Here is a 15,700-nt window from a genome sequence, read left to right as displayed (position 1 = left end):
GAACTAAAGTAGCAGATGAAGATGCAAACGTATTAATAATGCAGACAGCTCTTTACGAACATACATACTATAGTATTATGAACCTGACAAAACCGTTGTAATAATTGGTAATGATACCGATATACTCATAATATTGACGCAACTCTCTGCTCCGGACGATAACATATATTTTGAAAAAACAAAGGCGAAAAAGGAACATATATCTATTATAGTTGTAATAGTTTTAAACATTCTCATCTAAGAAAATACGTTGGGTTCTTATATATTTTTACTGGATGTGATACAACGTCTTCTTTATTTAATCAAGAAAAATTCAATTTATTAACTGCATCGTCAGAAATTTTAGATCTGATAAATATTTTTTATGACGAGAATGCTAACAAGGAGGACATTATGAAAAACGGATGCGATATCATTGTTGCTTTATATTCCGCTGCAATTGATGTTACATATAAAAAACATCACAATAACATTGACATTAAATGAGTTACGTTTTTTACAATTTGTAAGAAATAAAGGGAAAAAATCTTCTAAATTTAAAAATTTGCCCACAACAGAAGGTGCAGGCTATCAGCATTTAGTTCGCGTTTATCATCAATTACAACACTGGTTAGGTAAAAAACTGGATGCTACCCAATATGGATGGAAAAAAACTGATATGGGTTTTAAACCTATTTACACCTTAGATTGTTTGATTCCTGAAGAGATATTAAAACAAATAACATGTAAATGTTCAACGGGTTGCAAAAGTACAAGATGTGGCTGTAAAAAATATGGTATAAACTGTACGGATCTTTGTACAAACTGTGCAGTGGAAGAAGAGGAGAAAAAATGTTGCAATCTGTTGCAATCAAATGTTGCGCTGCAGTGGTTCTTGACGATGTCGAGTCAGATTTTGTAGAGGATGAACTGTAACTACAACTTGCCGATAAGAGATTTAGAAGTTATAGACGTTCACTAGAATAATCAAATTAAAATTCATAAACAATGTTTTATTCTTTATTTTTATACTTAATTATATGAATTTATTAAAATAATATATTACTATCAAAACAAATATTCAACTTTAATTCTAATTATTGAACTTAAACATGCATCATTAAATAGTGCAAAAATATTATTTCTACTTATTAGATGCCTACCTAGACAAATATTAATAGCTTCATTAAATTAAATCGTAATAAAACAAAAATTAGTTTTTTAAAAACTATTAAGGGATTTTAATACTTTTTAATTGTTTCAAATAAAAAACTAAATAAAAATAATGTATTGTAATTTAAATTATTTTATATTTATATAAAAATATACTTTATTTAATAAAATTTAAAGAATTTTTACGAAATACTTGTAAAATTCAATAACTTTTATAGTAAAATTGAATCAATTTATTTTAACAGGATTTTCGAATTTTTCCAGAAGGTGAAATTTGCATAATTTTTATTATTTTCTTGACCTACCCCAGTTAAAAAAAGAAGGTTGCGCGCGCTATGGAATGTGACATTAGGTTTGTTCTTGCATCAGTTTCAAACGGTTTGAAACCATCAGCGAATAGCGGACCAGTAGAGGGGATAGCACTGGTGACTGTATTATGTTCTCTCACTGACCAACTGTTTGCTGACGGTTTCTGACTAGTTTGACTGTTTGCTAGAACAAACCTAATATATTGAAGTTTTTTCCAAAAAAGGAAGCGAAGCTCGAACAGTTCCCACCTTCACTTTCGTTGGTGGTGTTTCACGAGTACCATCTATTTAACGGGTCATAAGTTTTTATTATTTCACTGCATATGCAATCTATAAAATGGATCATAAAAATAAAGATTACCATATATACAATATTATGTTCAATTTTCAGCTCTTAATGTTTATAAACAATGCAAAGTTTGATTTACTAAAAAAAACTTGATTCCTATTTTGGTCATATAAAATAATTTTTTCTTTTTTAATATGTATTTTTTCACCAGCTTTTCAGTGAGCCTATGTGCAAGCGTTTGACATAAAAACTGTCAAAGTTATTCTAATTGTTTATAACCTAAAAAGTAGGGTCTTTTTCAAACGGTTTTTTAATAACAATTTTAATAAAATGTTAAATTTTTTTAACATATCTTAAAAATAGAGTCCCGAATAATTGACTGCGATTTGCTAAATATCTCTAGAGGCACTGTTAGGGCAAGAACAGTTGTATAAACAATTGCTCTCTGGGATAAACAAATTGAATAACTTATAAACTATTTGGTCGATCTGGTTGAAATTTAGCACACTTGAATAACCCATTAAATGGCACAATTTAAAGTACTTAAATTATATATCATTATACAAAAAGTGAAGTTATTAATATTAATAAATTAGTGCAAAAATGAGGGTTTTTTGCAATTATCTAGGTCAATTGTTTATGTATATTAATATGAGTACTATCAAATGAAAGATCTTTTTAAGATCTATAACACTTATTTAAAACATTTTTCTCTAAAATGAACAAGAAACCTTTTATAGTCAAAATACTGAGATTTTCATTCTTTGTAACTGTTTAAAAAAAAGAAGAAGAAAAATTAGCTGTACGTCTTCACGGAATTATCATCAGTTATCTCTCATCTACCGTTTAGCACCTTCAAAACGCTGTTTAACATTTTTTCATGTTTTTTTTTCCATTAACTGGGGTATTTGAGATAGGTTGTAAAATAAAAATATATTTCCGTAAACTAAAAACAATATAATAAATGAATGAAAATATTTAATATTTTAAAATATTGTCTAAAAGGGAAGTTCCCTAGGTTGGCTGTAAACCAGGGGTGGGCAAATACTTTTCAGCGCGGGCCAAAATGAAATTTCCAAAATGTCTCCCGGGCCGGAGGACTGTAACGCGTAAGTACACTGCACCCGCGAATGCTTTGGTGGAGTTTTTTTCCTGTTTTCGATCAAATAGAGAGCAATCAAGATTAGCTTTTTTGAAGATGTAACCAAAGAGTAACCTTGAGTAACCAAAGACTCGATCTGCAAATCCGTTATCGGATGGTAAAATCTTATATCCCCTCTATCCTTCTTTATAGTGCCGAAGCTTTAACTGTCTATGTGGACTTAATGAGAAAGCTGGAAGATTTTGCGACGTGGTTTTTTAGGAGAATTTTGAAAATACCACGGACCGATCATATTATGAACTATATGGTGTTGTACAGAATAGGAAGAGATAGAGAACTTTTGACCACCATTAAAAGGAGAAAGACAGCATATTGGGGACATATACTTAAAAATCATTAGTACGAGTTGTTGCAGCTGATTATGAGGGGTATAATAGAAGGAAAAACCGGTCCTGGTAGTCGACAAATGATATCCTGATTGAAAAACATACGCGACTGGACCGGGTTAAACACACAGACGCTTTTAAGAACAGCAGAAGATAGAGACAAATTCGCAATGGTTATAGCCAACCTTCATTAGTGGAGTCGGCACTAAAAGAAGAAGAATATTAAAATAATGGTCATTAAATCAGTCAGTTAATGAAAGATTTTATTTTACTATTTCTTTATAGCTTAACGATTTCTACAAATTAATTTAAAATGATGTTATACGCACACTAATACTAAGAGAAAAACAATAATTGCCTGTTGGATTTTTCAATGGGCCGGATAAAATAAACAAAAGGGCCGGATACGGCCCGCGGGCCGGCTTTTGCCCACCCCTGGTAAACCATATAGTTAAAAAACTCTAACATGAAGTAAAACACTTCTATGTAATTGGTATATTTATTAAAATTTAAAAAATCCCAATGGATTGAGTAAAATATGTCCAATTCAGAACGTTTTTAGACCTATCGGTCCATCATCAGTGAATGTGCATACTTGCTAAATAGCCCCAGAACCAAACAATGGTTGAATTTTTAATTCGATTTACATTATTTAAAAATAATGTTAAACAGGCTAAACGCCGATGTTACAGGATAGAACCTAAGGGAACATGGTGAAACCCTACCACAAACTCAATCAACCATCTTAGGCCAAAGTTGACTATAAAGTGGACTTGAATAATGCATAATTTTCCCGTCCTTTGACTTTGAAACTACATATTTAGCATTTGACGAAGAGGAGCCAACATATAATGAATAGCTCGATTACTATTGGTTTTAAAGAAAATAAAAAAAACGGTTTTGTTTATTTTTTCAAAAGGTACATTTTTGTTAAGTAACGTTGTTTTGATAAAACGAAAACTTTTTGAGTTATTAGCAGAAAACTGATTAAAAACATTGATTTTTTCGAGATAAAACTAACACTTTCGATAGCGAATAAATCGAAAACTATTAATTTTACCAAAAAAATAAATAGAAAGTTTTTTGCTTATAATGAATGTTTTTACTAACTCTTACGGTCAAAATATAATAAAAATTGCCATTCCGAGATGGGGTGTCAACCACCCCCATGGTAAAAACGCCTTTTGGCATGATATAGATTTTGATCCTTGGACTATCCACTACTTATTCTCAAATTTTCAAGCAAATTGATCCATTCTGTAAAAATTGAGAGGTTTTGTCCTATTTTAAGCTTCATTACTTGGACTAATAAAGTTTTATCCATAAATTATTTTTTATTTCTTTATCTGAGAATGAAATTCAAATTTTAAACTAGATATTTCATATATTTTAATAGAACATCCTTTCTTTTTATTAGTAATTTTTTAGTAATATCTATTATTGTGTTTTCAATTTAACAATCAAAAGCAAAATGAAAATTATATTAAATTTTTTTTTAATAACGCGGGCACATAAATTTGATACACCCTGTATATTGAGCTGTAAATATTTATTAGAATTTAGTTTGGATGTAAGTGGATTTCTCTTTTAATGAGCTTTCCGATGAACCATTAAAGACTTTTGTGAATAATTAAAGTGAAAAGGACGATGTATTTAGATTTAAAATGGAAATAGATTGTTCATTACGCGAACTATAGAATCCACAGGTAGAGGTAATTATCAATTTCTAGAAAAGGTGGTTATAAAAGAAAGTTTGGAATTTTAATATTTGTTTCAACCCGAGTAAATGTTGTAGAGTTTCCCCGAAAGTAATTAAGGATGGTCGGAATAATTTTGAAAATGAATGTTTGTTTGTCGAATGGAAAAGATTGTTTCTGATTCTTGGCAAGTTGGAAGGGGAAAGGTAGTTTGAATGATTGAGAGAGTTTGAAAAAGAAGTCAGTATGTTATTTGGCAGCGCTGAGGAGCGGTCGACGTTTTGGTGGATAAGTAGTTAGCAAATACCAGTGGTTGTGTGATAGTGGAGAATAGTGTTGAAAAGTGGAACGAGAGACAGATCAAATTGAGACGAAATACCTCTTTGATTCTGTATTATTGTGAGAAGGAGAGCAGAGAATTTTTGGAGTTTTGTTTGAATCGAGTACGTGTCAAAAGAGGCCCGGCTTGTTGGAGAATTGGTGCTGGTACGCTGATAGTTTTGAAGCTGGAGAACGGAGAAGGCTTTGATGAGTAGCCTTTAACATAGTCAACGAGGGAGAGCTGTTTTGGGTCACGAGAAGACATCAGAGTGAGTGAAGCAAAAGGTCAGTCAACTTATGTGAAAGATATTTTTATGTTCAGAAACTAAAATTTTGAGTAAAAGGCATATGAATTAAAATTCCAATATTTCTAAAAGTAAATAGGAAGTATAGCTAATCTTGCGAATACATAAATTTGTTTTGTTTAGTTTGTTTTACCAAAGTCATCGGGAACAAACCGATAAATTGTTTTTTTTAACTATAATAAATTTAAGTGGTAAAGATTTCATTCGGACATCTGTGTCCACAGGTTTTAGATTGGATAGATTTTAGAGTATTGATTTTGACAAATAAAAAACAATTCTGTACGTTTATTTTAATATTTTGCTTTATTTCTTTTCCCTATTTTATCCCGATTAGGACCAACTAAGAGATACTGAACCCACGAGAGAAGATAAGTATAACGTGAGATAATTTAGATTTTTTTTTAATAGTATAAAAAGGCACCCTGAGATTTTTTATTCATTTTTATGTATGATTTGCGACAATTAAATAATTAATCAGATAAATAATAATTAATATAAAACTAATAAAAAGCAGATAATAACAACATGGCGAACCAACGTAGGACATTAAATTATCTATGGTTGTGATTTTGAAGCGAATAGGAAGCGGAAAAACAGGTGAAGGAGAATTTATTTGCCCGTCGGAAAAAGTTTGATATATTTAAAATTTTTGAAATATTTGTTTGACTTAATTTTTTTATCTAGGTACAGTTTTTACATGTTTATTTTATTTTTGATTGATTTGAATTTTGAAATATTTAAAAATGTGTGGGATAAATTGATTATATTTGGGGAGAGAAAAATTTTCGTCTCGACAGCATACAAGGTATTTTCGAATTTCATATTAGGCGGGGATAAATTTTAACTACATGTCGATAACAACCAGAAGCAAAAGTAAAGAAAACAAAAAACAAGAAGAACATTTCGAACAAGAAGAACATATAGAACAAGAAGACATTTTCGAAACAACAATCATGGCATCAGAACAACAGGAATTATCAGGAATAGATAAATTATTACAACTGATGCAACTCCAGTCACAAAAAATGGAACAGAAAATGGATGAAACACAACAAAAAATGGATGAAATACAACAAAAAATGGGTCAAAAAATGGATGAATCACAACAAAAAATGGATAAAAATCAGGAAGAAACATCAAAGAAAATGGATACACTGCAAGAAAATCAGGAAGAAACAAAACGAGTAATGAAAGAAATTCAGGAGGAAACAAAACAAGCAATAGAAGAGAACAATAAGAAAATAGAGGAACGCATAGAAAAGTATGAAAAGGAAATAAAAGGATGTTTGACAACAATGAAAAACGAGATAGAAGAACAAGAAATGAGAATGAAGGATCACATGAAAGAACAAGAAATGAAAATTCAAAATAGAATGGAGGAGTTAACAAATTGCCAGAAAAAGGAACTAGAAAATTTGGAAAATAAGTTGGAAAACGCATTATAAGAGGACAGACGAGAAATAGAAAGACAAATGGAGGAAATCAAGAATCAACAAAATTCCGGACAAAGAAGGGAAACGATTATCCATAGTACAGAGGATGTGAAAATAAGATTTGGCGGGGATGTAAAAAAATTACACCCAGCAATTTTCATAAACAATTTAAAGAAGAAAATACGATACATCGGTAATTTCGAGACAGCCAAAGAAACGATAAGGAACCATCTTAAAGATGAGGCAAGTTTATGGTTCGATAGTAAAGAAGAAGAATTGAACAATTGGCATAAATTCGAACAAAAGTTCCTGAGTTATTTCTGGGGGAAAATACAACAGCTAGAAATAAACAAGGAATTGCAAAATGGGAGGTACCATGATAGAATGGGTATTTCAGAGAAAACATATGCACTACAATTATATAATAATGCAAAACATCTACAGTACAATTATTCATCCGAACAGCTAGTAGAACTGATAGCCAGACATTTTGAAGATACCTTAGAAGATCACATAACTCTACAAAACTACAAAGATATCGACAGTTTGTGCCAATTCTTGCAAATACGAGAAGCAAAAATGAGAGAAAGAGAAATAAGAAGATCGCAAGATAATTATAGACAACGCGAAAATCGAGACTATAGAGATAGAAGACAGAACTTTAGGAGAGATTATACAAGAAGAGAAAACGAAAATAGAGACAATGGAAGAGGAAACTATGAACAAAGAAATCGGCAATGGAACGAAGACAGATATCGAGAAAACCAGAATAGAAATAACACCCGCACAAATCAAGAGGACAGAAATGATAATAGAAGGAATGAACAGGAAAATCGTGGAAACCGATACGGGTCCGACAGACAAAGAGAAAACAGAAGAGCGGTAAACAACACGCAAATATATGAATATGAGGATGAGAGACAAAGCGACGGAAGAAGAAGCGAAGAAGAACAGCAAGCGTTTTGTTCACGAAAGCGCTCACTAAAAACAAAAGAACAAACAGGAATTTTTTGTCACCCGAAGGAATTTATTAAATTAGCAGGAAAAAATGATAAAGGAAGTGGATCTAATTTAAAATTTGTAGATGGTTTTATCAATGAGAAACCGATTAAAATTATGATTGATACTGGTTCAAAAATTACTTTGATTAACAGGAAATTAATAGAAGAGGTTGATTTGACGAATTTGATTTACAAAATTCCCAGGGTAAATTTAGTGGGCGCAAATAAATGGACTTTGGCAACAATAAATGAAGGAATACGAATAAAGGTTCGATTGGGGAAGAAAATTTATGCACTACAATGTGTTATAATGCCAAACATGATGCATGATATGATCGTAGGAGTGGATGAATTGTCAGAAAAATATGTGGTGATAGATTTCAAAAATAACACGATGAAAATCACAGATGGAAAAGAAGAAGAACCGAACATGCTGAAAATGGACAAGGAACATGAGAAACGAAAAAAGGAAAATGTAGACAAAAAACAAACGGTGGAAATGAATTTGGCAATGAAGCAAGGACAGGGAAGAAGGAGGAGAAAGCAGCAGAAGATAAGTAAAAACAATGAAGCCTGGGATTCCTCGAAAAAAGAGATGAGCCCAGAAGAAGAAAAAAAAAAGAAAAAAGATTGATAAAAGAAAATGAAGATTGGGATTCCTCGAAAAAAGAGATGAGCCCAGAAGAAGAAAAAGAAGAAAGAAGATTGATAAAAGAAAATGAAGATTGGATTCCTCGAAAAAAGAGATGAGCCCAGAAGAAGAAAAAGAAGAAAGAAGATTGATAAAAGAAAATGAAGATTGGGATTCCTCGAAAAAAGAGATGAGCCCAGAAGAAGAAAAGGAAGAAAAAAGATTGACACAGGAAAATGAAGCTTGGGATTCCTCAAAAGATGAGATGAGCCCAGAAGAAGAAGAGATCAGAATAGAAAAAGAAGGCGGAAAAAATACAATTGAGACTGCGGCATTTAAAGAGGAAGTATGCAAAATGGAGAAGACAGAATACACAATAAACATGTGTAGAGAATCGGAGGAAAAAGAAAGAAAATTGATATGTGGAGAAGAAAAGGAGAAGGAACTGCGTGTAACATTGAGGAAATGTGAAAATTTAATAAATGAAGAAAACAGAGTAGCCAAAAAGTATGAAAATTCATTTGAGACTAAAGACTTAGAAAATTTTCGATCCAAAACTTACCCTATCCCATCTAAGTACAGACACAGGGAAAAAGAAAGCAATTGTTTTTCAGGTGGGACTAAATATTTTGACACAATAGAAAAGTGTTGTTTTCGAGAGAAAATCATCTTTTTGTTGCACTTATTTATACTGATTTTATCTCAAAACAAGGCGGGGATGTTATTGTGTTTTCAATTTAACAATGAAAATTAAATTAATTTTTTTTTTAAATAACGCGGGCACATAAATTTGATATACCATGTATATTGAGCTGTAAATATTTATTAGAATTTAGTTTGGATGTAAGTGGATTTCTCTTTTAATGAGCTTTCCGATGAACCATTAAAGACTTTTGTGAATAATTAAAGTGAAAAGGACGATGTATTTAGATTTAAAATGGAAATAGATTGTTCATTACGCGAACTATAGAATCCACAGGTAGAGGTAATTATCAATTTCTAGAAAAGGTGGTTATAAAAGAAAATTTGGAATTTTAATATTTGTTTCAACCCGAGTAAATGTTGTAGAGTTTCCCCGAAAGTAATTAAGGATGGTCGGAATAATTTTGAAAATGAATGTTTGTTTGTCGAATGGAAAAGATTGTTTCTGATTCTTGGCAAGTTGGAAGGGGAAAGGTAGTTTGAATGATTGAGAGAGTTTGAAAAAGAAGTCAGTATGTTATTTGGCAGCGCTGAGGAGCGGTCGACGTTTTGGTGGATAAGTAGTTAGCAAATACCAGTGGTTGTTTGATAGTGGAGAATAGTGTTGAAAAGTGGAACGAGAGACAGATCAAATTGAGACGAAATACCTCTTTGATTCTGTATTATTGTGAGAAGGAGAGCAGAGAATTTTTGGAGTTTTGTTTGAATCGAGTACGTGTCAAAAGAGGCCCGGCTTGTTGGAGAATTGGTGCTGGTATGCTGATAGTTTTGAAGCTGGAGAACGGAGAGGGCTTTGATGAGTAGCCTTTAACATAGTCAACGAGGGAGAGCTGTTTTGGGTCACGAGAAGACATCAGAGTGAGTGAAGCAAAAGGTCAGTCAACTTATGTGAAAGATATTTTTATGTTCAGAAACTAAAATTTTGAGTAAAAGCATATGAATTAAAATTCCAATATTTCTAAAAGTAAATAGGAAGTATAGCTAATCTTGCGAATACATAAATTTGTTTTGTTTAGTTTGTTTTAAAGTCATCGGGAACAAACCGATAAATTGTTTTTATTTAACTATAATAAATTTAAGTGGTAAAGATTTCATTCGGACATCTGTGTCTACAGGTTTTAGATTGGATAGATTTTAGAGTATTGATTTTGACAAATAAAAAACAATTCTGTATGTTTATTTTAATATTTTGCTTTATTTCTTTTCCCTATTTTATCCCGATTAGGACCAACTAAGAGATACTGAACCCACGAGAGAAGATAAGTATAACGTGAGATAATTTAGATTTTTTTTAATAGTATAAAAAGGCACCCTGAGATTTTTTATTCATTTTTATGTATGATTTGCGACAATTAAATAATTAATCAGATAAATAATAATTAATATAAAACTAATAAAAAGCAGATCATAACACTATGTACATAGTTACACAGCTTTGTAATATAGTTTGGCATTTGAGATAGGTTGTAAAATAAAAATATATTTCCGTAAACTAAAAACAATATAATAAATGAATGAAAATATTTAATATTTAAAAATATTGCCTAAAAGGGAAGTTCCCTAGGTTGGCTGTAAACCATATAGTTAAAAAACTCTAACATGAAGTAAAACACTTCTATGTAATTGGTATATTTATTAAAATTTAAAAAATCCCAATGGATTGAGTAAAATATGTCCAATTCAGAACGTTTTCAGACCTATCGGTCCATCATCAGTGAATGTGCATACTTGCTAAATAGCCCCAGAACCAAACAATGGTTGAATTTTTAATTCGATTTACATTATTTAAAAATAATATTAAACAGGCTAAACGCCGATGTTACAGGATATAACCTAAGGGAACATGGTGAAACCCTACCAAAAACTCAATCAACCATCTTAGGCCAAAGTTGACTATAAAGTCCACTTTATGTTAGAGTTTTTTAAAATATTGTCTTCACAGTGCACGTCTGGCATTAGTCAAACGAGAACAGTGGTAAACATCATGGTTGGTGACGTCAGACCCAAGCGCACGATTTTGAAGTTGTTTAAAACGGTAAATTTTGGCGCGCAACTATTAGCAGTTATTGTAAGTTAACTATTAATTATCGTTAAAACGTATTATTTTGAATATAATATTTTTAAACATAAATTAACAATTTTATGCAAAAAAATTTTTATGTGCAAGTTCCCTATTGAGAAATAACATAAAGAAAAATACACATGTACACAGACAGATAACATAAACATTCAGAATAACCCAAATATAGACAGGAAGTGACAAGAACTGAAATATGCTAAAATAACAAGGAGAGCATAATAATGATAATTATTAATAATAAATAATTATTGATTATTGAACCCAGAAACTGTGATGAACCCATTTCTAAAGGTTAACAAGAAGAGAGGATATAATGAACCCATTTCTAAAGGTTAACAAGAAGAGAAGAGAATGTTCTGATAGTTCAATAGGCCGTAAAAAAGTTGAAATGATAACATTATATTGTCAGCAGTAGGAAATAGCAAAGATCTTTTAAACAGTGAAAAATCTTAGAGATAATCATAAATATTGTTTTAGAAATAAAAACATAGATCCACCTATAAGTACAATCACAATACAGATGCACTAGAAATAAACAAACCAAGACACGTTAAATGTTACGAGGAGCACTCTATAATCATGATTTATAATGTATAGATATACATTGTACATCCCAAATCATGATTTACAAAGTTTAATATATTGAAAATCATGATTCGGGAGTGATCCTCGTAGCATTTACCGTGTATTGGTTGATTTATTTCTAGTCCATCTTGATTGTGATTTTAGTATAATATAATTAAAACTATATAGGTACGTATGTAGGTACATACTAAGAAATAATACGAAGAGTTTGTTTGTACAATAAAGGAAGAAACGTATTTAACTATTTTGGACACATTTTTAAGACACCTTAGAACTGTTGATCTTTATCTTCAGTTAGAAACGAAAAATAAAACTGACCTTCAACTTGACGTACTTATGTTGTCCTAAGGATGAATCCAAGAGGCAAGACGGTGGACTGTCTCGTAGTTGATGGCTGTTCAATCTCTTCGGATCCCAAATCCACTTGAGCAGTCTTTTACAAATGACCCAAACACCAAAAATGATCGACAAAACGTGAATTCTGATGGAATCGACCACCGAAATCGACTGAATACACATGGTGGCCATTACTGGTACTTATCGCTGGTACTACATTGAAAAAGTGTTGTAAGTAAACACTCGGCTTCCTCTATTCGAGCACGCATCGAAATTTTGAAGATTCTTATTGTTATCAGGCGATAGTAGAACAGAGCCGTATCAAAAATTAATTGTTATTAGACGTAACAATATACGATTCACCGAAAATGTGGTTCTCGTGGTTATTGAAATTTTTGCTGCTTCATGTTTTTTTATATTGTAATTTAAGCAAAAAAGCTACTTTGTATTCATTTCAATATTGTGAAAACACTAAACATTATAGGTGAAAACGTTTAACGGACAACTTTTTGTGTAGTTACTAAATGTGCAAAAGATGGATCCGATCGGTCGAGTAGTTATTCTATTTGTTTATTCCATTTCAGAAAAAAGGTCATTTTCAAAATGGCAGGACCATATTAATATTTAGAAGGGCAATTTTGGTTTCATCCTCTTAGTAAGATCTTAAATTGTCATGTTTTTAAAAAAGTATATTAAAAATTTGTAAGTTAAGTTTACTTACAAATATAATTGATGCAGAATGAACTACCATTGTTCGTCTTATAAACAATTAAATTATCTGCGCCATTTTAACCTATACAAAAATCAAAACACACCATATGAAAGGTTATGAAAAAATAGATCTTTAAAAAAGGGAAAGTGTGTACGACCCTTAGTACCGATGAAATTGTTTTCTTTTTTTTAAACACAGCTAGTTTTTCATCTAAAATATAATCAATTCTAGTATGTGCATGACTAACATTGCGAAAATTTGCTAAAGTTGGTAAACCAAAAAAGGGCACAATTCAAAAAAAAATCCTTTCAAAAATTTCAATTATATAAGATTCATTTTCAATACAAACATTGCTTCGAAATCACTTCAATTTGTTTTTTTTTAATAACTTGGGTTATTTTACGACAAAAGTTGTTGTTTTGATTTTTCCGTAAATGCTTAACTTGGGCGTAAAATTTAAATAAACTATTAAAAATGTCGAAAAACGCCAATTTTAACGTTTTTGAATTTTTTTCGGGTATTTTTTATTTGGTTGGACATCGAATTTAATAAAAACAAACAGTACTTATAAAGATCAAAGGGCAGTCAAGTATTTTCAAAATGCGCAATTCCATTTGATTTTATATGGCATAAGTCAGTTGAAAAAATAGATTGCGTATTTTGCAACTACTTGCTCTAACCTTTCATCTCATTTTTCAAATTTTTTCAACCTATTGAGAAATAGCCTGAATAAACGCTAAAATTGGATTTTTTCAGCATTTTTAATTTATTTACGCTTAAAGTAGACATTTTACAAAAAATTACAATAGTAACTTTCGTCTTAAAATAATTCAAATTATCTCAAAAAATGAACTTTCAGGCGAGGAAAGAATTTTTTTTTATAATTTATTAACCTTTTTTGACAAAAGACCTGCCTAAAATTATGCAAAATTTTGCATAAATTATTTTTAAGTAAACAATTAAAAATAAATAAACTTTTAAAAGACATGAAAATCTTACGAAGAGAATCAGATTAAAAAATTCCTTCAAAATGTTGAAAAGGCACCTGCAGGACCATTTGAAAATGGCGATTTTTTTTCTTAATTGGGGTAAACAAATATAATTGTTTAAAAACTACTCGACCAATCGGGACCCATCTTTGGCTTTTATAGTAACTACATAAAAACTCAAATTTTGAAATATTTTTGAAATATCATTATTGTTGATTTTAGTAATAACAAAAGCTGAAAATGCGAGCAATATCACAACGAAAACTTTTGTTTATTTACGTATTTTAATTCATAATATGGAAAATTGCTATTATGAAAAGTAGTTTAGAATTAATAATTATGTTTTAATGTGCAATTATATCACTCTAATTTAAATGTTGTGAACTATAAAGGTAGTTTTACTCTTGATCGAAATTCATATTTTTTATATACCTCGTATAAAATTAATAAAATTTTATATATAAATCTTAGAACATGAAGAGCTTTTTATGAAGAATAAGTTTTCTTCGTCAAATTAAAAATAAAAGAGTTATAAATGAAAATGTTGTTGGTATCCATAATTTGAGAAAAATCTTCAAATATTTTTTTCCATTAGAAGGATGTAATTGCACATATCAGACCATAATTTTTTATACCAAACAATATTATTTCATATACTGTCGGTTCGCTAAACTCAACTGGCTAGTGATTTTAGTCAATCATAATTTTGCCAATTGGCCAAAAAAAAAAATGATTACTAATTAATTAATAATTACTAAATAATTAGTAGATTTACCAATTTTTACAAAATTCACAGAAAACAAAAAAATTACCTACTAAAATCACTAATCAGTTGTGTCGAGTTTAGCGAACCGACTATATTTTAATTTCATAGCAAATGGAACAGTCCATTTATCTTAAAGGGGAGGCCGTATACTCGTATAAGCCTTTTTAAAGCTGTTAATAAATTATTGCTTTTAAAATATACTCAAATTGTATTTTTGAACATCTCATTTATTTTATATAATAATTAAATTCACTATCAAATGTCATTGATGTTTTATTAATACTTAATTTAAAATTTAGTTTGACATTCACGAAGTGTCAAACTCAAATGTAAATAACCTATGCTTTGCTTAACAAATCGAGATTTAAAAACTAGACTACTTAATAGCAACGATTTCAGCTAGACGTGTAGTGTGTCGGCAGAAAATAAAACGATTGTGACGTCACATTTTAGACTTGAGGTCGATTATCTCGAAGACGGTTAGAAATATCGAAATGCCGTTTTCAGATTTGGATTCAGAAGAAAAAACTTCATAAGAATCCATTGATAAATCTGATCTGAGTATTGCAGGAGCGGCAACGCAATAACACACAGACTTTTGCGAATTTATAAACGAAATTTTTTCGTTGATAAAGAATTGAAAAAATGCTTATTTTCGGGTTTAACTAGTAATAACTTTTTTTTTATAAACATTTTTTTAATTTAGAAAATCTCATTTTAAAGGGCATGTATTTTCAAGGAAGTCGTCTGTTAAACGTTTTCATCTACAATGCATAGTTTTTTCACTATATTGAACACTAAGATGGTACTCTACTCCTTTTCCATTGATTAAAAAAAAATTAGCGGTCAGTAATTTTTCGATTTTCAAAGTGCTTTATGAGCTTCGTTTTCCGGGGTAAATGTAT

The 15,700-nt window shown here is 30.5% G+C and overlaps 1 protein-coding gene across 1 annotated transcript in view; it reads right to left on the bottom strand.

Annotated features, from left to right (window-relative positions):
- The window catches only part of LOC114335597 (epoxide hydrolase 4-like), a 34,032-nt gene extending 21,406 nt beyond the window's left edge, over positions 1-12,626 (bottom strand). The window contains exon 1 of the mRNA XM_028285848.2: positions 12,311-12,626. Coding sequence (XP_028141649.1) covers positions 12,311-12,520 — 210 coding nt within the window. The 5' untranslated portion in view covers positions 12,521-12,626. The remainder of the gene's footprint in view (positions 1-12,310) is intronic.
- Positions 12,627-15,700: the final 3,074 nt, after the last annotated feature.

Source organism: Diabrotica virgifera, chromosome 1 (assembly GCF_917563875.1).
Source record: "Diabrotica virgifera virgifera chromosome 1, PGI_DIABVI_V3a".
NCBI classification, from domain to species: Eukaryota; Metazoa; Arthropoda; class Insecta; order Coleoptera; family Chrysomelidae; genus Diabrotica; species Diabrotica virgifera.
The sequence above is the reverse complement of the archived record's forward strand: the minus strand, read 5'-3'. Positions and strand labels throughout refer to the sequence as shown.